Source organism: Vidua macroura, chromosome 22 (genome assembly GCF_024509145.1).
Source record: "Vidua macroura isolate BioBank_ID:100142 chromosome 22, ASM2450914v1, whole genome shotgun sequence".
NCBI lineage: Eukaryota > Metazoa > Chordata > Aves > Passeriformes > Viduidae > Vidua > Vidua macroura.
Window position 1 is genome coordinate 3,752,242 of NC_071592.1, and position 25,139 is coordinate 3,777,380.

At 51.7% G+C, this 25,139-nt stretch overlaps 2 protein-coding genes and 1 long non-coding RNA gene across 4 annotated transcripts in view; 1 reads left to right on the top strand and 2 right to left on the bottom strand.

Annotated features, from left to right (window-relative positions):
• The window catches only part of GRAMD1B (GRAM domain containing 1B), a 50,447-nt gene extending 35,402 nt beyond the window's left edge, over positions 1-15,045 (top strand). For both annotated transcript variants that reach the window (XM_053996818.1, XM_053996819.1), the window contains 7 exons: positions 681-823; positions 1,402-1,505; positions 2,302-2,505; positions 3,008-3,098; positions 6,149-6,256; positions 7,872-7,989; positions 8,873-15,045. In XM_053996818.1, the coding sequence (XP_053852793.1) occupies positions 681-823; positions 1,402-1,505; positions 2,302-2,505; positions 3,008-3,098; positions 6,149-6,256; positions 7,872-7,989; positions 8,873-8,962 (858 nt within the window). In that variant the 3' untranslated portion in view covers positions 8,963-15,045. The remainder of the gene's footprint in view (positions 1-680; positions 824-1,401; positions 1,506-2,301; positions 2,506-3,007; positions 3,099-6,148; positions 6,257-7,871; positions 7,990-8,872) is intronic.
• LOC128817918 (uncharacterized) lies at positions 1,783-2,410 on the bottom strand. Its single transcript, XR_008440343.1, has 2 exons — positions 2,334-2,410; positions 1,783-2,129 (listed from the first exon to the last, which is right to left on the bottom strand). It is a non-coding gene; the product is annotated as an uncharacterized LOC128817918 (long non-coding RNA).
• Position 15,046: 1 nt separating the features above from the next.
• Positions 15,047-23,224, bottom strand: SCN3B (sodium voltage-gated channel beta subunit 3). The gene is made up of 6 exons (XM_053996821.1): positions 22,903-23,224; positions 21,334-21,497; positions 19,840-20,065; positions 18,824-18,962; positions 17,727-17,823; positions 15,047-17,309 (listed from the first exon to the last, which is right to left on the bottom strand). The coding sequence occupies exons 1-5, from the start codon at positions 22,955-22,957 to the stop codon at positions 17,760-17,762; spliced, it is 648 nt and encodes a 215-aa protein (XP_053852796.1). The 5' UTR covers positions 22,958-23,224; the 3' UTR covers positions 15,047-17,309; positions 17,727-17,759.
• Between the last annotated feature and the right edge of the window lie 1,915 nt (positions 23,225-25,139).

The window sequence follows — 25,139 nt, forward strand, 5'->3', positions numbered from 1 at the left end:
GGCAGGAAAGGTGAAGGGAACAGAAAGGAAAAGGGAGAGCAATGGGATGAACAAAGGGAACAGCCCACTCTCAGATAAACAAATTTAATTCTGAGTTTGGCCCAAGCACCAAGGCACCCCCTGTGTGTCCCCCACTGCAGAGCTGAGTGGGAATAGTCTGCAGGAAAGCCGTGCTTTGTCCAGGGATCTGTGCTGAACTGTCTGTCTGTCCTCTGGGCGAGCTTTGCTCTGGAGCAAAGGGAAAAGCACATCAGAAGCACTTAAAAGAAGAAAGCAATGTGCTTTTATGGTGTTTAGAATCACAGAATCATGTATGCCAGAAAATGTATTAGCTAGAACTTACGCTAAAACCTCAGGTGGGTCCCTGACAAGGCAGACACCAGAAGAGAGGCTCTACTTGGAGAGGTCCCCACATGGCACTGTGTGTAACACCTCTGTTACAAAATCCTGGAGGCAGGAGCTGAATGCCCCTGTTAAAATGTGCCCATGAGAAGCACCTGGGTGAAACCCTTGTTTTCCTCTGCCTTCCCTTCGGGGTGAGCTGCTCACAGCAGAGCTGCAGAGGCGGGGCTGGGGCGTGGGGGTGTCTCCTGTTTGCAAAGTGCTGCTGGAGGTGCCAGTCTCTCCCAGCAGCATCCTGACCACACTCAGAGCTGCCTTGCACGCTGTTTTTCCTGCAGACAATGTACAAAGCCAGCCAGGAGAGCGAGTGCTATGTCATAGATGCAGAGGTGCTAACTCACGACGTCCCCTACCACGATTATTTCTACACCATTAACCGCTACACGCTGACTCGTGTCGCCAGAAACAAAAGCCGACTCAGGTACCTCTCCTGGGGAGTGAATGATGGGCAAAAGGCACCTTTGGGAAGGGTTTTTTGCTGTTTGGGATGTGTCAGGAGGGGTTGAGGGGGTTATTTCTTTGTCCTGTTGCTGGGACATTCCTGTCACCAAGAGTCGGGGCAGGATTTTCACCTGCTGGGTTGACATCAGTGCAGAGGAGTTACAGCTGCATCAGGGAGAGGATTTACAGGTTTTTCTTGCCTCTCTCTTGGATGCAGGGGTTTGCAGAGCCTGTTATCACTGCAGACTGTGATAAGCACAGGATGAACTTCCTGGGACTAAACAGAGGAATTGGGCACTGGGCAAAGCTATATCTGTGTGACTTCAATAATCCAAATGTCTGCTGTGTGGCCCTGCAGTACTCTTGGGAGAGGCTCTTCCTGCCTTTGGAATGACTTTTCCAGCAGTGCTTCTCCTCTGGAAACGTGAAGGGCTGAGAGCATTCCAGAAATAGCAGTGTACATGATTATTTCCTGGATTTACACTGACAAAGATGGTGAATTGACATCACCCCCAGGAAGCAAAACCAGGGGAATGACTGACCTTTTCCTCCTCACAGGGTTTCCACAGAATTACGCTACAGGAAACAGCCCTGGGGGCTGGTGAAATCCTTCATTGAGAAGAATTTCTGGAGCGGCCTGGAAGATTATTTCCGTCACTTGGGTAAGAGTGGCAATGAGAGTGGGCAATGAGGGTGGCACTCGTGTTTCCCTGCGAGTGGGCAGAGTGATCCAGCCTTGGGGTGGCTTACAAAAGGGGCTACCACAGCTGGAATAAATTACCTGCTGGAATTAATCAGGGCATCAAATCCTGCTCCCTGTCCAGCAGTTTGGGGTCAAATTTTGGTAAAAGGGGCGAGGAATGTGGAGCACAAATCTCTCAGACTCTGCCAGCTGATGCCCTTTTTGGGGCTGCCTAAAAACAGAGGCCAGACAAAATCAAGAGAATAAAAAGCAGTTCTATTTATTGAAGGGTCTTCAGGTACATTTAGGGCAGATGAAGCCCCCCAGGGGCTACACCCAAAAATGGATGATGGGTCATGGGTTTCACACTTTTATAAGTTTGGTCCATTTGCATTTTGGGGGTGAATCTGCCAATTACAGCTTCAGCTAATGAAGTCATTTACCCCAAGTTTGCTCCCCCAGCTCACTTTTGTTTCCATCTCTCAGGCCTGAGGCAGTGAGGGGTCCTTGATTGCCAGGCCTGGAGAGGAATTGTTGTGTCTGCCCCAAATGGGGAAGCAGCAGCTCACACTGGGTGTGGAGTTTGGAGTTCTACACTAAAGAACTGCAGGGTTACAAATAGATGGAAAATATAAAATAAATAATAACTAAAACATTAACTAACATAAATAATACCGAAAATATTGACTAAAATAAACTAAGGCATCACAGCAGAGGGCTTAAACCTTTCTCTCTCTGCAAAGCCACACTTCTAATGCTCCCCCTTGGTGCTGCAGAGAGCGAGCTGACCAAAACAGAGAGCACGTACCTGGCTGAGGTGCACAGACAATCCCCCAAAGAGAAGGTGAGCAAGCAATCCACGGTGCGGCGGCGGAAACGCGCCCACGCCCACCTGAGGGTGCCACACCTGGAGGAGGTGCTCAGCCCCGTGACCACCCCCACGGATGAGGAGGTTGCCCATCGAATCAAGCACGTGGCAGGTGAGCAGCTGCAGGGCCTTGGGCATGGGGACAAACAGGGGTGTTGTCACAGAGGGGCAGTGTTGGGGTTGTTTGGGTGAGGTGGAGGGGTGGGTAGAGGAGCAGGGGTTGTGTGGAAATTCTCAGTTCAGTCAGAGAGAAAAAGAGAAAGATTCTGCCAGGCTAAGCCTGGGAAGAAGTCCGAGAGGAATGTAAACAATCTATTATTTTTTATCTATTAACAATCTATAAACAATCTATTATCTTGCTTTCCATTCACATTGTTCATAGATCTGTTCTACCACACTGACCTAAGTCCAGTGTAACAATCAGGTGAAATGTTTTTACTCTAAGACCAATGGAATGAATGTTCACGATGTTCTCTATAAAAGAGAGAAGTGCTTTTGAATAAAGGCTCATTTTGCCTTCTGAAATCGTGCGAGTCATTTCGCCTGTCCCTGGCTCAACAGCGTCAGGGTTGCCCTTCCCTGTTTCTCATCCCAAATGCATCCCATCTCCTCAGGTTCCACTCAGACACGGCACATCCCTGAGGAGAGCCCCAGTGGCTTCCACCTGCAGAGTGTCTCCAAGCTGCTCCTTGTCATCAGCTTTGTGTAAGTGATGATTTTTTTCTGCTTTCCTTCCCAGCCAGCATTAAACACCTTTGGTTTATCTGTGCTCCTGGAGTTCTGTGCTCCCTTCTCTCCTTTCCCCTCGGTTTTGCCCTTGTTTTAGCCAAGTATGGGTCTGTTCTGGGTGTCCTAAAGGCAGGTCTGGGACCTGTCTGGGACAGTGACAATCAGGACAGAGGCAGCTGTGCAAGAAGAGAGGACTCAATACCTACAAGAGAAAAAATCCAACTAGTATAAGCATTTTATTTTTTTTTTCTTTTACTTCAGGGATGCAGTTTACAGATTTTTAATAACACATAGAAGCTGTGTGTGTGTGGCTAATTTAAAACAAGTGATTTAATTGCTGACACACCAGCTGCTGTCACAGACAGTGACTGTGCAAAGCTCTCTGGGAGTCACTGGGCTACCCCAACAGGGCTCAGTGTCTGTGAGGATTCTGTCACATCTGGTCAGGCAAAACCTTTCCATGTCTGGTGCTGGGCAGTGATTTTGATAAGAGGTACAGCCAGAAAGCAGCTGGACCCTTGAGAGATGAGATTTCTGCACAATAAGTAAAGAAACAGCTGAAGCACGAGGGATTGGAGTGATTTCATCAGCTCAGCAGCAGGATCTGTTTGGTTTGGGTCTTTCCTGCCACACCTTTCAGGACTGGTGGGATGTGCTCTCCAAGTGAGCTGGGAATGGGCCCCTCACGTCCCTGTGGCTCAGTTTAATACCCAAACTCAGTGTTTTTACTGTTCCTCTGCCCTTGGGCTGACAGCAGACTTCCTTTAGTGCTGCAGTGCTCATTGGGCAGTGCTGTGGAGCAGAGCAGTCTAAAGCAGTAATCCAGGCTTTTCTGACTTGGGCTCAGCTTTTCCTTAATCTCCACCTGGCTTTCAGAGAGGTGGGGAGAAGCTGGGATTTCAGGGCTGAAATGACAGCTCAAGGTGAGCTCCTTTGTGTGTTCCCTGGTCCCAGAGGGGGCACAGATGCTGAGATTTGCAGCAGCACCCAGCCAGTGATGAATGAGGTGGTGTAAGGTTCTGTCATGATGAGAACATAGCACAAAGGTACCAAAGCTTTGTGCCAACGTCTCCTGACAGCTTCACTTGGGTCACAGAACCCTCTGTGATGTTGCCAGAATATTCCTCTGGCCAGTTGCCATCCGCCTGACTGATCTGGTCATAGTGGGCCATTCTTCCAGCAAAATAACTGCACTATTCAGAGCCAGGCACCAGCCTGGCATTTTGGAATCTCTTCCTGGGGAGGAGCAGAAATGCCCCCCTGCATGGTGGGGGTGAGAGGAGCTGGGCAGGGCCTGGCTGGGGTGTGTTCCCAGTGCTGGGGTGGGAATGGGGCAGGCTGGATGTGAACAGTGTGTGTGTGTGTGAGTGCCTCGCTGGGAGTGGGGAAGGGAGGTTGTGAGCACTGTGTGTGTGTGTGAGCACTGTGTGTGTGTGTGTGAGCACTGTGTGTGTGTGAGCACTGTGTGTGTGTGTGTGAGCACTGTGTGTGTGTGAGCACTGTATGTGTGTGTGTGAGCACTGTATGTGTGTGTGTGTGAGCACTGTGTGTGTGTGTGTGAACACTGTGTGTGTGTGTGAGCACTGTATGTGTGTGTGTGAGCACTGTATGTGTGTGTGTGAGCACTGTGTGTGTGTGAGCACTGTGTGTGTGTATGAACACTGTGTGTGTGTGTGAGCACTGTGTGTGTGTGTGAGCACTGTGTGTGTGTATGAACACTGTGTGTGTGTATGAACACTGTGTGTGTGTGAGCACTGTGTGTGTGTGAGCACTGTGTGTGTGTGAGCACTGTGTGTGTGTGTGAGCACTGTGTGTGTGTGAGCACTGTGTGTGTGTGAGCACTGTGTGTGTGTGAGCACTGTGTGTGTGTGTGAGCACTGTATGTGTGTGTGTGAGCACTGTGTGTGTGTGTGAGCACTGTGTGTGTGTGAGCACTGTGTGTGTGTGTGAGCACTGTGTGTGTGTGAACACTGTGTGTGTGTGTGAGCACTGTGTGTGTGTGTGAGCACTGTGTGTGTGTGAGCACTGTGTGTGTGTGAGCACTGTGTGTGTGTGTGAGCACTGTGTGTGTGTGAGCACTGTGTGTGTGTGAGCACTGTGTGTGTGTGTGAGCACTGTGTGTGTGTGAGCACTGTGTGTGTGTGAGCACTGTGTGTGTGTGTGAGCACTGTGTGTGTGTGTGAGCACTGTATGTGTGTGTGTGAGCACTGTGTGTGTGTGAGCACTGTGTGTGTGTGTGAACACTGTGTGTGTGTGTGAGCACTGTGTGTGTGTGAGCACTGTGTGTGTGTGTGAGCACTGTGTGTGTGTGTGAGCACTGTGTGTGTGTGTATGAACACTGTGTGTGTGTGTGTGAGCACTGTGTGTGTGTGTATGAACACACACAGTGTTCATGTATGAACACAGTATGAACACTGTGTGTGTGTCAGTGCCTCTCTGGGATGGGGAAGGGAGGATGTGAGCACTGTGTGTGTGTATGAACACTGTGTGTGTGTGTCAGTGCCTGCACAGCCACCTGCTGTCCCCAGGAGCTCAGCTGTGCTGAGGGCACTTCACCAGCAGTGCAGGCTCACGGATCCCTGTCTGTCCTTCCTGCCTCTCTTCCCTCTGCTCCTTTCCCCCCGTACCTCCTGCACTGTCTGAGCCTCCCCCTCCCAGCCCAGTTTGTGTCAGTCCGTTTCTAACCTGCAGCTGCTCCGTCTTTTCTCTTCCCTGCTCCCATTAGGATCTGTTTCAGGTACTGTCTCTCTCTTTTTTTTATCTCTTTACTCTCCCATTTCCCTCCCTTTCTCTGCATTCAGCGCATCCACTCACCCAGCCTGTTCTGTCTGTCTGTCTGTCCTCCTGGCTCACACATTTCCTCCACGAGGTGAAGTTTTGGGTGCTCACTCAGATTAAATCCCCACTCACAGCATGGACTGGGCCTCAGACACCTTCCTGAAGGCTGGGTGTTGTCCCAGGTGCTCCTGGCGAGCAGTGAGCTGTGGGATGCTCCTGAAGTGGCTGTTTTCTTGCTTTCCTTGCAGTCTGGTGCTGCTGGTCATTCTCAACATGATGCTGTTCTACAAACTCTGGATGTTGGAGTACACCACGCAGACGCTGACGGCGTGGCAGGGCCTGAGGCTGCAGGAGAGGTACAGCCACACCTGCTGGGGCTCTCCTTGGTTTTCCTGGGTGTCAGAGGCTTTCCTGTCACACCAGAGCTCCGGGCTCTCACTTTTGGGTAAAACAGGTGAAGCTGAAGGGCTTTGTGCATCTCCCCTGCAGCTGAAGAGCAGAGTTAAGGCCACAGAGGATGCTCTGTGAATAAATGTTCAGCAATTTTGGGCTGAGGAGGTCACTTCCCCTCCTTTGATGGCCACACTTCCCTCTGTATGGGAAGCAGCATCTTAGAATGATCCCTTTGTATCAGAGGAGAATTTGGGCCTGGGACACACAGTCTGTCAGGTTTGTGTTTTGGAAGGTGTGGATGCAGATGTCCTGCCTGAATGATCTCTGGTCTATTTTTAGAGGCTGAGAACATCCTGCATCCACTTTTCTGAGGTGTTTTTGTCCCCTTGTGTCCTTTTTTTGGAGTCCCAGTTGCTCCCTTGCTGCACTTCAAGCGTTCATAGCCATGTGCTACCACTGTGTTGGAATTTTTTGCCCTATTTGTATCATTTTTCCTCATTAGGAAAGAGAATTATTATCTTCCCCATACCGGCCCTGCTACTACTCCTCAGATAGATACTTTAAGTGATTATAGGTACTTTAGGTGATTTTATCTTTTTTTTAGACTACTACCATAGTATTTAAATACAGAACTTACATCCTGGTTGCACAGTGTGATGTGCAAGTGCTGGAATTATGTGGGTGGCTCCACGTGGGTAATTTTTGTGTTGCAGCCACGATTGCCGTGGAAGCACCTGAACCCATCCAAGCACCTGGAATGCTTCCATCTGTCCTGATTCCCCTCCCCTCAGTTCTGCTTTGGGGGTTTAAATGGGCCTGAAGGGAAAGGCTTGGAAAACAGAGCCAGAGTAGCAATTGCTCACAATAAAGGCAGAAAGGGACCTGGGGGCACTGACAGCCGGCTGAACGTGAGCCAGCAGTGTGCCCTGCTGGCCAAGAAGGCCAATGGCTCCTGGCCTGGATCAGGAGTGGTGTGGCCAGCAGGAGCAGGGAGCTCATTCTGCCCCAGTGCTGGGCACTGCTGAGGGCACACCTCGAGTGCCGTGCCCAGCACTGGGCCCTCAGTTTGGGAAGGACCTTGGGACACTCGAGAACATCCAGAGGAGGCAACGAGGCTGGAGAGGGGCTGGAACACAAACCCTGTGAGGAACGGCTGAGGGAGCTGGGGGTGCTCAGCCTGGAGAAAAGGAGACTCAGGGGTGACCTTGTCACTCTCTAAACTCCCTGAAAGGTGGCTGTGCTCAGCTGGGGCTGGGCTCTTTCTCCAGGAACTGACAGAACCAGAGGACACAGCCTTAAGCTGCACCAAGGGAAATACAGGTTGGGTTTTTTTACAGGTTTTTTACAGAAAGGGTGATAAAGTTCTGGAATGGCTGCCCAGGGAGGTGGTGCAGTCACCATCCCTGGGTGTGTTTAACAAAGCCTGGATGTGGCACTGGGTGCCAGGGTTGAGTTCAGGTGTTGGAGCTGGGTTGGACTTGATGACCTTGAAGGTCTCTTCCAACCTGGGGATTCTGTGAAAGGGAAATCTCTTTACAAACTGTAATTTTATGATCCCTGCCTGTGTTTTTGTGGCAGGTTACCCCAGTCTCAGACAGAGTGGGCCCAGTTGCTGGAGTCCCAGCAGAAGTACCACGACTCAGAGCTGCAGAAATGGCGCGAGATCATCAAATCCTCCGTGATGCTCCTGGACCAGGTGAGACTGCACAGCTGCAGGCAGGGCTGTGACCAGGGTGTCCTCCCAGTCCTGCTCCCCCTCCTTCAGCATCTCCTGCTTCCACCACAGCCCCTCAGGTGTGCCAGCTCCTTTAGATCCATCTCCTGCTGCTGGTGGGTACCACAAGGGCTGTCACAGGGGGCCACGGCTGCTCTCTCCTGTCAGAGGGGTCCATGCACGTCAAGGAGAGAACCCTACAGGGCCAAAAACCTGATACTGGCACATTTGGTATCTAATCTGTCATCCCAGTTTGGAGAGCAAACTGGTTTGAGCTGAACCCTGGATTTACATGCAGCTTTCAGGGAGGAAGGGGGCACGCTCTCGTAGCACAAAGCCAGGAACTTCAGGATGTGCTCCCTAAAAGCACACAGGGCTGCTGAGAGCACAGGCCAGAAATGAGAGCTGCTCCCTCATAAGTCCAGGAATTTCAGGGTGTGCTCCCTAAAAAGCACACAGGGCTGCTGAGAGCACAGGCCAGAAATGAGAGCTGCTCCCTCGTAAGTCCCTAAATGTGAGCTGCTTTCCCCTCAGGAGAGAGAACTTAGGGAATGCTAATCCATGTCCTTATCAGACACTTCCAGCAGGTCACCTGCGTGTAGATAAGGACAAACTTCAGCCTCCTTGGCTCCTCAGCACTGTCCTGCTAGTCACACAGGTGTTTATTCTTACCCTGTACTCTGCTCACCCCTTCTCCTGCCCCACATTCCCAGTCCCCATTTGTGCATCCCAGCCCTGACTCCCCATGCCCAAAACCACAATTATGGTATCAATATACAGTTATGTATTTATGCAAGGAAAAAGGAAATCCCCAAGTTCTCTCCTCTAGGGTAGCAGCACAGTGGAGAAATCTCTTGTCTTGCAGATGAAGGATTCTCTAATAAATCTCCAGAATGGCATCGGGTCCCGGGACTTCGGGTCAGATCCAGAGGAGAAAAGGAAACGTTTCCATTAACAGGCAGGAATGCAGGAGGCCAGAGGACGGTGTGCAATATGTGTAAATAGGATATATAAATATATATATAAATATATATATATATACAGATATAAATATATATATTATATACAGATTTTAAGAGAAAAAAAAAAAAAAGAAAAAAAGCCTAAAGAGGGGAAGGAGTGACCTCCAACACTGGCTGAACTGGAGGGTCTCTGGGAGTGTGGGGGGTGTGTGTGTGTGGGAGGGCTGTGCTCTCCCAGCACTGAGGTGTGCTCAGGGCCGTGCCCAGCTCTGCTCCCTGGGCTCGTGCACTGCTCCTCTGTAATATTCCTGTCTGTCTGTCTGTCTGGTCTGTTTCTGTTGTCTCAAAGGGAAGCATCAGCGTGAGTGCCCCCCCTGCCCGTCCCCATCCCCTCCCTGCATGGAGGTCCCTGCTTCACTCTACTGATCTCCCAAAGGGGACACTGTCACCTCCCTCACCGTGCTGCCTTCGGGGCACAGAGGTTTGGCAATCACAGTCAATCCCTTGCAAAACTGCTTTGGAGAGGAGGGGGAGCTGCTGTGGCTCTGTGGAGGGCAGATCCCCCTGGCTGGCCCCTCCTGGGAGCAGGAGTTTGCTGTCAGGGCGGCCAGGCTGGCTCAGAGAGCAAAGCACAGAGGTGACCTGTGACAGAGGTGACAGAGGTGACCGAGCTGCAGTCCCTTCCACAAAGCCCCGTGGGCTGCCTCCTGCCCTGCGTGCTGCAGTGAGAGCCAGGGCAGTGTCTGCCTCCCAGGTGAGTGGGGAGGGGAGAGCCACACCTGTGACAGTGTCCCCTTTACCTGTTCTCTGCTTTCTCTGTGCTTGGGCCCCTGCTGCTGAGCCACCCCTGTGCTGCAGGTCTGCATCGGTGCTGGAATCACCACGGTGGGAGGACCCAAATTTAAACAGAAAACCAAAATTAAGATTGATTTGCAAGCACTCCCACTACCCAGCTCAGCAAATCGCTCTCCTGTTTGTTCACCCAGCCCTTGTCTTGTAAAATCTGGGGGAAAACAGGGGGAAAAGCAACAGCTTCCTGTCCTTGCCTGGGATAAATTTCCATAATTGTATCTATGCAGCAACAGCCATCACTGTGGATATTTACATGACTGCATCTGTGGAACAAAAAGGCTTCCAAAAATCCAGGAGAGGTCAGGAAGGGTCACAGGGAGGAAAGGAAAAAGGGCCCCTCCAAGGGTGGCTGGGCAGAGCTGGCTGTGAGGCACCTGAGGGGTGTCTCCATCAGCTGGCTAGCGCAGCCCTGGGAGGCAGCCAGGTGGTAGAGCTGCACTAAAAAAAAGCCAGTGTGCATTTTCAGTTGTTCTGGGGATAATTCCAGACTCCATTAGCAGCCAGATGGGGAAGAGGGGCAGCTTGTGCTGTGCAATGCACAAACTCCACGGGGACTGGAATGGGGAAGCAGGCTGCTTCTTGAAGTGTTTAATAAAGGCTTTGGCCTCTTCCCAGCCAGGTAGGTTAGGGGAATGTGAGTCCCACCTTGTCCAACACTGGGATTTTCCCACCTTCTGACTGGCAGGAGGGAGGCAGCTGCACATTCCCAGTTTGGAAATGGTGCAGCTGTAGCTCCTCCTGGATGAATAATTGGTCTCACACCATTCTGTAGCACAGAATATCCTCAGTGCAGCCTGAGGAAAACCCTCTAAGCTCCCACTTTCCAACCAGGGAAAGGCAATGGATGCAGGAATAACTTGCTGATTTCTCCACATGCCTCACATGTACAGGAGCATGGATGGAGGCAGGCTATCAAAAGGACATTTCAGACTGTGAAAGAAAAGTCCAGTTGGGGAAAACCAGAGAGTAAAGGCTATTTATGACTATTTATTTAATTTAATGCTGCTGACTACTGTACTGCTCCCTGACTTTCTTCCACGGAGGCTGCTGGAATGGCTGCTGTACCATGAAATTGAGGTGCTAGGGCCTGGGAAGGCCTTCCTGGGGCTCATTTTCCCCACTGTGACTTGCCAGACTGTCCCAGAGTCCCCTTTCCCCTCTTAGTTACTCCCACAATTACTAAGCACATAGAATTCCCCTGCTGCTGGAATTTCCCTCTTCTAGAATTTAATTTCAAGCACCAAGCAGGACGACCCAGAGGAAGCCCTGGGATCCACCCTGCCAGGAAAGAGGAGCCTGGGATGTGGGGTCTCCTCCACCTGGAGACTGAGAAATCAGAGAGGGTCACAGATCAATGCTGCTGATCAGTGTTTGCTGCTCACATTCTCTCTGTTAGGGAGGCAAGGAACCCTTTTTCTCACCCTGAATCCTTTCTCCTGTGCAGATTTCCAGCTGCAGCCTCGGGATGTTCCCTCAGGCTGGGCCCCAGAGACAGAACTGCCCAAGCTCTGTTAAATCAGTGTGAGGCCAGGCAGCTGCAGCAATCTCAACACTGAAATTTGTCCTACCTGCACATTAAAGCGGGGTTTTAACCTGTTTGACACATATCCTGGCACTCAGCAATGTGAAATCCCTCAGGAGGAGCACAAGGGCAGAACCTGGTGCTGCAGTGTCCTTCACACTGAGGGAGGTTTCTCTTTGAGGCCTTTGTTTTTTGTTTTTTTTTTCCTAGTTATTTCTTTTTCCCACTTGGCAGCCAGTCTGGCTTGGAGTTGGATGGGATTCACAATCTTGTTTTGCCTCTTAATCTCTCACAGTAGTAATAAAAAGGGGAAAATCAAGGTCTTAAGGCACTAAGGGTTTAAAGAAAACCCTGGATGGTTAAAAGAAAACCTTGGAGGGTTTTCACTTCCTCTGGAGAGCTGGGATAGGAACCAGCTGCCCCTGAGCAGTCCCAGCTGACAGGTTAATTCCTTCTGGAGCCAGAGACAATTTTGGATTACATTTCCTGGAGGGATCAGTAACACTTTCTAGGAATGAGAGGCCTGAATAATGTTACAGAGGGAACAGCACTCACAGCCAAGCCTGGCTTCCACCAGCAGGGTTTTGCTTCTCCCCTTGCTCACTCACCAGATTATTTCCACAGGTGCATTTCCCCTCCCAGTCTGACCCTTCCACCTACACATCTGGAGGGGTTTGATTTGCAGGATCTCAACAACCACAAAAGCAGGAATTTTAAAAATTATTTTTATTTTTTTAAAAGGCATTTCTCCAGCCAAGCATGCAAAAGTAATGCCAACAGCTTGTAGCCTAATTCCTGCCAAGGAAGATGCTTCCTATTGGGAGGAGGGAGAAGGGGGAGCAGGAGGCTCTGATCCACCAGTTTGTGACATCCTCACTGATCTTACCTTGGCACAACCTCAGCCCTGATGAATACACACCTTAGCTTAGCTTATCTTAGAGTTCTGGCAGCTGGGATGAGAGGATTTGAGTTCTGGATAACTGCTGTGCAAGCAGGCATTCCCTGAGCAGAGACCAGAGCTTTCTACAGCAGCACCTGCCTGTGAAGTCTCTGAAGGACCAAAAACCAGGTTATTGCAGGTGGTGAGCTGCCCAAGGCAGGGGCACTGCTGGCCCTGCACACTCCAGATGGTAAACAGGGGGAAATGGAGCTAGAGAGGCACTTGCAGTGGGGAGGAGTTAGCTGTGGTTAACAGGATAATGAGCTTTTTGGGTGCTCTGCACTCCAGGCTCTCTTCAGTCACAAAACTGTGCCATGAACTCGTACTAACGTCTGTGTGAACCCTTCCTGCCTCCCTGAGTGCTTTGGGAGAAGAGAAGAAAAGAGAGGCACATGGCTTTGATGTCCCCTGAGCTGCCTGTGTGACACACAGGCTGTGTTTACACCTGTCCCTGTCTGCTGGCTGACACCTGACCCTGCTTGGATGCTTCTGATCTTAAAAACAGAAACCTTAGGCACAGGAAATGTCTCTAGTGCAGTATGACCCTGGGCTGGGAGAGGAAAGGTTTCAAAGCACAAGGCTTTGCTGGATTTGGAGCCCTGAAGGCACAAAACTGCCTCTGAGATAACAGGGCATGCACTGGGAGATCCCCTCTAGGAATGCTAATCCTGGAATGCTAATCCATGTCCTTGTCAGACAGCTTGAGCAGCTCACCTGGGTGTAGATAAGGACAGGCATTTTAGCCTCCTTGGCTCCTCAGCACTGTCCTGGTAGTCACATAGGAGCTTATTCTTACCTTTATGCAAGAAGTTTCTTTTCCAGAGAGTGGCTGGAGACACTTTTGGTCAGGGTACTTGAGACCTTTTGGATCTGCTCTGGCGTGCTGCAGCAGCTGCTCTCCCCAGGAGCACTGTCAGGCAGCACCTTCCCCATGAGCAGAGCAACAAACTCCTGATTTACAGCTGGAGCTGTCTGGTTCCACCTTTCACAGAAAATCAGTCTTAAAATCACTGTTTAAAGCAGCAGTGCCTGGCTCGGGGGGGCAGCTCTGTCCTGTCTGCCCTGGCAGCTGCTGCCACCCCCAGCTCTTGACAGATCAGTGCTTTCTGCACTGCCTGCTCAGCTCCGAGGGGCTCTCCCCACGGATCTCTGCCAGGCTGCCACTGGTCCATGGCACAGCCCCCTGGACTCTGGCTTCGTCTTTTCAGTCTCAGCACCACCAAAAATACCTGGCAGGGCTTGCTTAAAACACAGCTCAGAACAGAGACTCTGGAACCAAAGCCCCAGAGGGAAGTGGCTCATGGAACACCTGTGCCAGGGTGGTTCCTGTGCTGCCTGATCTCTGTGGCTCACAGAACACCTGTGCCAGGGTGGTTCCTGTGCTGTCTGATCTCTGTGGCTCACAGAACACCTGTGCCAGAGTGGTTCCTGTGCTGATTTTCCAGCCTGTTCCCCACTGGACACGCTCTGATCTCTGGGCTTTTCAGTCTTTTCAGCACGAGGCTCTCTGTGCCATAAAACCTCTTTTTCTGGACGTGCACACTGGCCAAATACTCTCGTGTCTTGGGTGACTGTGCTCAAGGCCATTCCCTGGTCTAGGCAGACAGCATGGGCTTCTCTTAGCATGGATCCGTGGCGTGCCACGCCCTCCTCCTCTCCCACACGTTTTGCAGTGCTTGCTATGGCTTTTCCCTGTCCCCTCCCACCTCTGCTGCTGGACAATCATTACCTGTGTCATAGATGGTCTGACCTGGTGCTGTCCCTGCCTGCCTTCCCCTCCTGCAGTCTGTATGCTCTTCAAGTGAATGTGTTTTATTTTATTTTGTTTTTTTCAGTAGGGAAAAGGACTTCCTTCTGCTGAAGGAATTATATTTGCACATGGCTCGAGGAGGTTCCTCCTCTGGCCGTTTCTGTTACCTCACTCATTTAGGCCAATTCCATTGCTAATGTTAAAGGCCACCTTCCCTGACCCCAACCCCGAGAGTAGGGAGGGAACGAACCCCGATGTGCAGCTCAGGTCCTGGAGCTGCCCAGTGGAATTAGGATGTGGGAGAGCAGCTGTTACAGCTCCATCCAGCAGGGAGGTGGAGCCTGCGCCATGCACGTCATCCCTGTCTCCACATTCCCACCTCCTGGGGAATGGCCCTTGGAGAGCAGGGGTGGAAGCACCGACCTGGCTCTGGGCTGGACGCGGAGGGAGGGAAGAGCAGCAGAGCAGCAGCAGCATCACAGCCTCCCACAAGCAGCCTGGCGTGGCCGTGGCACCTCTGGGGCATCACCATTCCAGTGGGATTTCATCTCCCACCACCTGCTCCAGGGCTGGAGAAAGCTGCTAAAACCCTGGGGTGTGTTGTCCCCACCCGGGTCCTGCAATTCCTGTGCACAAGTGATGATGAACGAGGGTCTGCTCTGCTCAGCCCGGCACAGGAACGGGTCCTACAACCACCAGAGGCACGTGCTTCCCTGCTGGAATCCCCTCCAGAGCCCGGGAAGCAGGGGGCTGATGGCTGAGGTGACTCTGGGGTGGGTGGGGGAAGGATTGTGGGTTTGTTTTAGGAGTTGTCCCGACTGTCAGAAACTTTGCGCTGTGCGCAAAAAAAAAAAAAAAAAACCACAAAAAAAAAACCAACCCACGGTTCAAAATGATACTGGAACGTACGTGCTGGAATGTAGGAATTGTACAGGCTCTGCAGCCAAACTCCGTGTAAGTAGTTAGTACCATGGAAGTACGGTATCAATTAAAAAATCTATCCAACAACCAGCGTGGCTCTTTGTTCTTTTTATTATCCTGCCTGTTCCAGAGTCTTCTCTCTCATTCCAAACACACAGAGTCTTTGCCAGGACCATCTCTTCCAGGTCTTGAAAAATCACCAATTTTTAAATTATTATACTTTTTTCCCTGTGAGATTCTTGAGCAGAACTTTACACCCCGTTTCCTCCTACATGGAACACCACGTGGCAATGGTCACCTCTGTCTGCAGGAACTGGAAAAATGAAAGGTTTATCCCAAAAAAAAGAGCATCCAGAAGATGCCTGTGGGATTCAGGGAGGTGCAGGACAAGGGGACGGCCCTTCTTTACCACCTGAGGTAGCTCTCAAGAAGTTCTTGGGTTCACTCCTGTTTCAATTTCACAGTATGACACCAGAGGGTTGTCTGTGGTTCACAGGGACTAAGGAGCAGAGCTGGAGGGGAGAGAGGTGTCCTAAAATTCACCATGGGCTCAGTGCCGTGGGCAGTGCTGGAAACCCCAGAGTTACAACCCAGTCCCTCCTCTGTTGAGTTCAGGATTCTGCCAGGCAAACTGGCATAGGGAAAAAGATGACATCCAGCTGAATTCAAAGAGGAGCTGCTTGGATATTCATTTGGAAATCCCTTTTGGACATCATGTTTTTGGGAACTGGTGCCCAGATTCATCTGGAAAACGTGCTCCCCTTGCCAGGCTTGGCTCTGGGTTTGGGAGCAGTCCTACTACCAAGACTGCACTGGAGTCGTTTACTAAAGTTGACACCCGCTCTAAAAAAGGGTTTTGAACAAGTGCCAGTTGGAAATCTGGCCTGAGCCTGACTTACAATTGGGGTAATTTCCATGATTTTAGCGAACACATAAAAAGCAGCAGAACAAAGCAGAGGGGATTCCGTGGGTGGGAAGCATGCCTGGAGTCACGAGCACGTTGAAACTACTTACAAGTGGGGCAGAATTTGTCAACTCTGGCAAAGCAGCACGGGCTCCATTGCAGCAGGGATGTCACAACTCTGCCATGCAGCAAACCCAACCCTTCCCCAGCTGGTTTTACAGCACAATTCCACCCTGGCCAATGGTTCTGCCTTTCCCCCCTTCCAATCCCAGCTGTTGAGCTCAAGTGATCTGCACTAGGGCAGAAAACAATTTTTATTCTGCTTAACCATCAGAAAAGGTATGTTTGCATAGGAAAGATGGAATTTCCAGGGTGATTCCTTGGCACCAGAAGATCATTTAGGATGAATCCAGACTATTTATACTGGTGATTAATTACCTCAAGAGAGAATTAGGATTAACTGGGAAAAGTGGGTGGTTTCTGTCTATCCCTCTAGATGGTGCTGCTACAGCACCACAGAACCATCACAGTTATAAAGCTACAACCATTTTACTAAGCTGTGAGGGCTTTGCATCCTATTTATTTCTCCTGCCTACCAGCATGAGGCTGCCTTCCTTTTTGGGGTTTCCCAGGAAAAGGTGGATCCCTACCTTGTCCTGCTGCCTTGCCAGCTGTTGCAGGTTCCTCCTCCACTGTGTACTCCAGGAGCAAAGCTGCTGTGCCAGGCAGGTGGAAGGGGATGAGGGGTTTGACACTTGATAAATGAGAGGGATACAGGGGATTCTTATACTTACATCATCCTGCTTCCCAAAGCAGGAATACTTCAGGATCTGTATTCTCAATTCCCTCCAGAAGGAAGTGTGACCATGGCACAGGGACCTGTCCTTCCTACTATACATATCTAATTTTAGTGCATTACAGTCCTCACCCTACTCTGCTTGTGCATGGACAGCCTAAAATTCAGAGTGATTTCATTAATTAAATAAATTCTTCCTGTTTTAACACCAAGAAAACCACTTGGGCCACAGTACGTGGTGGAATAACCCCCTAAGAGATCCTTGTTCACAGTCCTGCAGCTCAGAGCAACGTGCCATACATACCCTTAACCTTTGCAGTGGAGAAGTAGCATATTTAGCAAATAAAGGTGGTGGTGAGAGCAGCTAAAAAGTGACAGGAAACATTTACAAAGCCATTGAGGTGATGGTGGAACTGAAATTCGGGAAGGAGCTGTGCTGCCCACACCCCTGTGCCGTTTGCTCAGCATGCTTCCAACAGAGGAGTCCTTCAGCACCGGGCTGGCAGCTCAGGTGGGGTCACAGGACCAAAGTCAAGGCTGTACAGAGTCCAAGGCCAATGGAAGAGAATTTACACTTCCCCGTGTTCCTCCCGACGGCGCAGAGCTCCCCCTCAAAGCTGGCTGGTGTGGCGTGGTCCTTCTGTCTTCAGAGCCCCTGCAAGGGAGACAATTCCTCTTGGAGCTCACAGGAGTGAGGATGGCAGCAGAGTTAGCACGGGAACTGACGGGAGGTGAACTGAGATTAAAAGATCTCACAAACTCCTTCCTAGAACGTGTTTCCTTTGGAGATAGAGCCCTTACAGTCCTCATGGCACGGGCACAGCTGCTCTTGTGCAGGGGAGTGAAGATTCCCAACTCCACAGCAATAGGTAAAGGAGGCGTAAATACACCATGTTGGTTTGGGGGTTCTAACAATACCAGTACACCCCACACCTAAAGACACCTGTATGGCTTCTAAGGTTGCTGGGGAAGCTCCAGAGGAGCACAGCCACGCTCCAGGAGTCTCCAGCCCCAGCACAAAGAAGCTGAGGGGTGGACAGACACAAGGAGTGACCACTTCTTCATGACCCACCTTGGTGCCGTTCACTCCGCTGCCTCCTCTCTGCTACTCCTCCACAGGCACAGCACAGTTCTCCTTGTTTTCCGATGGAATTGCAAGATAGTCTGTCCTGTAGTTGGAGGGGAGGAAAGCACACAGTGTAAAGCCCAGTTTGGGTAAACTCGCCTTTGCTGAATGCCTGGAAGCATCTCTGAGGTAACAAACGTCACCTGTGGATGCTCACAGAGGGAAACTCCTTGGCATAGGCAGGAGCAAACACTGAGTCTTCCCTGCTCCAAAATCCTACAGAGCCAGCCCAGCCTTCCCACGGACAAAGAGTGCTCTGATCCGAGCCAAGTGTGTGGAAAGATGGGAACGGGGCAGGATGAAACCAGACCTTCCAGGAGAGCATCTCCACATGGCCCAAACCTGGAATACCGTTCACTCCCTACCTGGTGTGTGGTGCAAGCACTCTTGGTGCTCCTAAACAGTGCAAGGACTTTGGACAGAGCAAACTGTCAGAACAAGAGGACACAGTCTCAGGCTACGTCAGGGAAGGTACAGGTTGGATATTAGGAAAAAAAAAAAATTCACCGGAAGAATAATAAAGCACTGGAATTGTCTTCCCAGGGAGGTGGTGGAATCACCATCTCTGGATGTGTTTAAAAAAAGACTGGACGTGGCACTTGGTGCTACAGTCTAGCTGAGGTGTCAGGGCATGGGTTGGACTTGATGATCTTAGAGGTCTCTTCCAACCTCATTATTCTGGGATTCTGTGTGAAACACCAACCAGCCCATGCCATCGCAAAGTTCAGTCTTCCTGCAGTCTTCCAGTGTATTTTAATCACTACTCACTTTTTCAACCTTATTGAGGATTTCTGGCCAGCTACACAGGGTATGTCCCATGTTGTGGACACCCTACAGGCACAGGTTGCTGCTGGTACAGAACCAGTTCCTTGGGTTCTACAGTATGTGAGGTGAGGCAAAAGGAATTAGTATTACATGATTTATTCAATCATCAGGAAGAAAGAAACACCAGTTTTAGACCTGATTATCTAGCACGGGTCTATACACATTGGAGAGCTCTGGGACACGTGTACAGATCTCACCTCCAGGGGTTCCACACTTACGCATTTTCCTGGGCAGCTTCCTCTGCCTTGGAGACCTTCCTGTAGCAATAGATCATCTCAATCAGCAGCCACAGCGTGAGGAAGACCAGCAGAATATACATCATAATTTCTGAGATGACAGAGGTGAAGTCTTCTCCAGCTGCGAATAAAATGAAATAACCCCTGATCATTTCCATGCAGCTCCATGGACTCTTTCCACCCTTGTGTCATCCTTCCTAACCCCCCCCCGCCAGAATCTCCAGGTGCCTTTAGGCTGTGAGGGAGCAAAAGAGAGGGACCTGCAACAGGCAGGGATCCCAGAGGGATCCAACACGCACAGCCCTGTCTGTGCCTCGCAGCCTGTGCCACCCCCACATGCTCACGATTGCTCGCCTATCTCATCCTCACGCTGTTTCCTCCCCGTGTCTCACTCGCTGGTGTTACTCGGCTCTGTTGTGCCGCCGGTGATTTGTAAAGGATCAAAACCCCGAGGTGCTCGTGGGGGAGAGGGAGGGGAAAGGGCAGACAAAAGGGCTGAAAGCTCCCGGCCCGCTCTGGAGAGAGCAGCAGAATCCCCTGTACTGTCTGGAACATGCCGGGATTGCAGCACTGAACCCAGCAACACCAAGAACAGAACAGAAGGACTCAGGAGCACCACGAAGGGAAGGAGGAGAAGCAGGAGACGGGTATCAAAATGGAGAATGAGTAGTTGTTCCAGGAGGGAGGGGGCGGCAGCAAGGAAGCGCTGTGGCTCCCTGGGAAAGGCGTTGCTGTAACATCCAGAGCCGCCACGGGAGGAGCTGGAAACCTCTGCCCAGCTGTACCCAGCTGTGCCCGGCTCACCGGGCCTTCCCACACTCACACACAACCAGCCCGTGCCCAGAAAGAGCCTCCTGCCATCAAACAAGCCACAGGTTTTTCCTCCTGAGCCGCGTCTGTCACTGCCAAACTCAGAGCCCTCTCCTGGGTCGCAGTGACAAACTCCATCCCCGGGTGACAACACCCACGGCCAGTGACAGCACAAAATGCCCTCCTACCCTCCTCCACCACGGTGAGGTGGATCACCCTGGAGCTCTGGAAGAGGGGCCGGTGGATCTCGAACTCGAACTCGCGGGTGATGTTGCAGGTGTAGATGCCCGAATCGTTCAGGGTCACGTTCAGCACGGTGATGGACACGTCCTGCATGTCTTTGCTCCCGTTCCACTGTATCCGCCCGCTGAAGCGGCTTGGGAATTCGTGGTTTGTTTTCCTGTACTCGTAGATCTGTGAGGAAATAAATAGAAATAGATATATAGATCTGTGAGGAAGATAGATAGATAGATAGATAGATAGATAGATAGATAGATAGATCTGTGAGGAAATAGAAAGGGATGTGCTGGTTAATCTCTGCCTCGGACAGCACCACGGCACGAGCCAGGGGCAGCATCCCCCTCCAGCTACACTCAGGGATGTTCTGGGCTCCCTTGGTAACAGCAGCTATTCATGTTCCATCATCCCTTGCCTTAAAGTATCAGGTGACTTTACAAAAGACAGGAAAATGAGTGATCAGGCATCCAGTATCTCCACCAGAGAGGGAGAAAAACTAAGGCACAGCAAAACACAGATGCACGTGGACACAAAAAAATCAGCAGTGGAACAGAAAACTGGGATTCTTCATGCCTAGCAATGTGCCTGTCAGTCAGTGCATGTGAGATCACCTCAGGAAAGAATCACAGAATATCCACAGGGAAGACCAACAGCCCTTTTTGGGAAGCCCTGGGGTATTCAGCTGAGATGGAAGTGCTGCAGGGCAAATATGACAGTGTGACATTCTGGCTGACCACAGTCCCCATCATGACCCTGCCCGCCCCAGCTCACTTTGCTTGGTGTTCTTTGGGTTGCCACTGGCAAATGGATGCCCTGGGACACTGGAAGTGAATTCCCCTCTCATTCCTTAGCCTTGTCCCTTTAGTTCTCAGACAGAAGGAGAATATTTGTCATCCTGCGTGGCCCTGCTCAATCATAGCATTGATTTAATGCTTCAGACTCAGATAAAATAGCTAGAAAGAAATGTGCACTCAGCCTTCATCTAGTTCTCCATTTCACCATTCTCTCTTGAATTCCAGCTGCTCCTCATCTGTCCAATTTCCATTTTGATTCACTCTGAAAATCAATTTTACCTTTTCCTGATAGGGATCCAAAGCAGCTCGCAGAGATGTCCCACAGCGGGGATAACACTGCTTTCTCTGAGGCAAAAAGAAGTAAATCCTGCCCTGCAGATTTATTGGAGGCCAATTTCACCTCCAAAAGAACAGCTTTGGGATTCAGAACTGATTCAGACAAGGGTACCAAGTCTCAGTCATATTTGACATCCTCAGATACTGGGCTGGAGGTATTGAGGGAATGGGACTGGAAATTGGCATTGATTAATCTACAGTCCAAATGTTTGAATTCAACAACTGATTCCAGCTTTTCCTGCCAGGAGTTTGTGCTGTGCAAATGGGATAAGCAAGGAAAGAAACAGAAAGGACTCAGATCCCAGTCATACATACAGGCTCATCCTTTCCCCCGTTGGGCCTGTAGAACCATTCCACCACCGTGCTGGCCGTCACCTCTTCCCTCTTCATGCAGGAGATGCAGAGCAGCTTCATGTCCGTCCCTTGGACAGCCTCTGTCTCAGATGGGACTTCCACACACACGGAGGAACAAAATCCCGCTGGGGGAGAGGAGCAGCAGAGAAAGAAGCGTTAAGACAGAATTAGAGAAGCATCAGTTATTCACATCTTGGCATTAATGTCCCTAATGGAAAATGGCTTGATTTACTACTAGCACTGTCTGATAACAGATTAAGTTTCAAATGTCAAATTTTACCAAGCTTCCTTCTCCTGAGATATTAATAATTCATAATAATTAACAGAGGGTGATCACTTCACACAGATTCACCTCTCCAGCATCTGCTTTGCCACAACTTTCATCTTTCCCTGGTAATTAATGCCACTTTAAAGGCATTGTTCATTGCCTCCCATGTGTGCTGGGCATGCTCCTGTTAGAGCAGCAATTACAGTCTGGGATGAGGGGAAGCCCAGAATTCCAGAGTGGAGGAACAGCTCGCTCATTGTGCCAAGTTGGAAGGTCTGGATGCTTTAATTCAGCAAAACTGGGAGGGTCCAGCACCCTTCCTGTCCCTGGGCTCCATGGGCACTACTGGGAACCAAGGGGCTTGGACGGGAGTGAATTTGGCAGCAGGAGGAGTTATTGATTTCCCAGGCATTCCTGCTCAAAACGCTTCCAATCAGAGCTGTGCTAAGGCTGGCAACTCTCAAATACTGCTCTTGCAAAGAGGACAGAAATCATTGCATGTGAAGCCACACGCTGGAGCAGAAAGGGATCGTTTCAGCACCACATCTCCGACCAAATCCCTGCTGACATTTGTCCCCTGGGCTGAACAATCCCGGGCTCTGTCTGTCCAAGGCTGTCTCCAGAGCTCAGACGCTGACTTTGCTGGCTGCTCCCTCCTCCCCAGCCTCTGAGGCACCATTAACCCACTCTCTCAAGCAACATATTATCCTGGGACTATTCCTGGAAGCAGCCTGGTTCCAATTCTCCCGTACAACCAGCTCCATGGACAGCAGCAGCTTCCAGGGAGGAATAAGAGAAAGCTCCTGGATCCTGCTTTACTCTGAGAAACGAGATCTGTACACACAGACAGGGCTGAAGGCACACGAACATCGAATGTGGCAAAACCACCCAACCTCTTCTCGTGGCTGGAATCAAACTGCAGCTGCAATCGATTGATTAACTCCAGTTTACACAGACTGCACGGGAAACCGGCACTAAAACACCTCTTAATGGGCTGCACACCCTCCCCGAGGCAGCTCGATGTCAAATTACACTGCAAACCCCAGACCAACAGCAAACAGTAAGGGACCGGCACATGCTTTTTGTGTTTTCACTCCCTCACAGCCACACCAACTCCGCACGAGCGTAATTCCCTTCTCCCGACAACAAAAGCCCCACTCGGAGGGCAGGCGCGAGGGGAGCATCCTCCCTTCTTTCCAGCAGCGCCCTGCCAGCGGCAAGCCCCAGCGGCGCCGGGTGGGAGAGGGAAAGGCAGCACCTACCCCAGAGCAGCAGGGCGAGCGCGGCCGCGCAGAGCAGCCGCGGCAGCGCAGCCATTGTTCCGAGGCGGGCCGGCGCTCAGGCTCCTCGGCAGGATGCTCTTCCCCCGCTCGCCGCGCTCCCGGCGCAACAGGATGCCGGGCGGGGAGCGGCCGGGCGGGCGCGGTCCGGGGGCTGCGCTCGGCCGCGGGGGCGGCAGCACCACGGACAGAGCCCGAGCCCGGAGCCCGCACGGAGCCCCAGCCCGGACAGCTCCGCGGCTCCGCGGGCGCGGCCGGCGCTGCGCAGGGCGCGGGCGGAGCGGAGCGGGAGCAGCGCTGGATCAGCAGCAGCGGTGGATCAGCAGCAGCGGTGGATCAGCAGCGGTGGATCAGCAGCAGCGGTGGATCAGCAGCAGCGGTGGAGCAGCAGCGGTGGAGCAGTAGCAGCGTTGGAGCAGCAGCAGCAGCAGCAGCAGCAGGTGCCCCGCGCCGGGAGCGGCTCCGCGGGGCGCGGCCGCGGCGCTTTGGTTGCGCGGGCTGCGGGGCGCAGCGCTCGGAGGGGAGGATGCCGAGCAGGATGCCGAGGATGCTGGAGGAGCCCGGGCGGGGGGCACGGCCGGCACATGCGCGGCCGCCTCCCCCGGCCCCGGCCGCGCCGGGCTCCTCCCGGCTCAGCGCAAGCAGCCTGGGGCTCCGGTGGTCCCGCGGGCAGCGCCCAGCCTGGCTGGAGACATCACACAGAGGATATCACATAATCGCGGAGTGTTAAGGCGTTGGAATGGACCTTAAATCTCAGCCAGTCCCACCCCCTGCCATGTGTGGGGACAACTCCCACCAAGCCACATCCAACCTTTGAGCACGTCCAGGGCAGCCACGACCTCCCCGGATGCCCTGTCACTGCCCTCACAGCAAAGAATTTCTTCCCAAAATCTGAATTTCTCCTCTTTCCATTTATACCCCTCGCTCCTCGTCTGGTCTCTACAGATCAGCATCACTGTCCTGTCTCCAAAAAAAGCCAAGGGGCGGGGGGGGAAATGGGGCCAGTTATCCCTGCGGGGTCACAGAAAGGCCTGTGCTGCTAATAAGTTTAATACTAACATTTGCACGGCTCTGAAGGTCACAGTGGGAAATACTGGGAAATCCTCTCGCCTCATGTTCCTGCCTGATTCCAGGGAATTTAATGCCAGCAGCAGGCTGGGCTTTCTCTCCTTGGATGGGAGCCACCGTGCCCTGGAGGGTTCCTCCAGCTTTGAAGGTCACAGTGGACAGAGAGGGGGAAATGAAACATTTGTTACATGTGCTCCTTTTAAAGCCCCTGCAGCTGCACACACAGCACAATCTATTGAATTAAACCTGACCAGCCTCACCAGAGAATGACACAGGAGTGACTGGCAGTGCCAAAACTCAGCGTGCAGGTGGCCAGATCCACCCAGAAATGTTTGCAGGCAGCAGAAAAATCAGCTCCAGCTGTACTCGGGCTCTCAGCTGGGCACACACCGCTGGGGGTGGCCACTGCCACAGCCCTGTGGCCTCCTGGGGGTGGACACAGGGGCACACACGTGAGATCAGGTCCCTGCACTGCTGGAGTGAAGCAGGCACAGAACAAAGCCACCACTTTTCCTAGACATCACCTAATTGTGTTTGTGTCAGCAGGCTGCATTCATCAGCTGCCTGCACGTCAGCCTGCCCAGGCTCCAGTGGCTGCTCCAAGCAATTCCCAGCTAAGGACACCCTCCTGGTGCCTCGTTCTGCCTCACTGTGCTGACTGCACAGGTTGCTCTGCCCTGGCCCAGCCCACAGCTGACTGGGATTCCCTAAATCTTTGCAGCCAGAAGTATTCCAGCAGGGACTGGCCAAAGCCACACGCTGGCTGTCAGGTTGTCCTCACTGTTCCCTCTGCTCTCAGGCTTTTTGGGTTCCTGTGCACTCTTCCAGCAGCCCACCAGAAGAAAATAAACCCATTTAATGTACCTGCAGGCACCAGCTGTGACCAGGGAGACCAGCAGCTTGCAGGTTGCTGATGCCAGCATTCCATCCCCCACTTAGAAGTTATCCAGCATGGATATACAAACCTTAAAATCTGATTTCCTCCCTGGGAAGACAGAACAGCAAATGTGATACCCAGAGCTGCATGAAGGACATCGAGCCATTTCTTTTGTCCCATTGCCCCTTGTTATCATCACAACAACACAAAGGGAAGGGCAGGTTAAGCCACAAGGATTTGCTCCTAACCCTTCTGGAACAATCCATCCCATGCA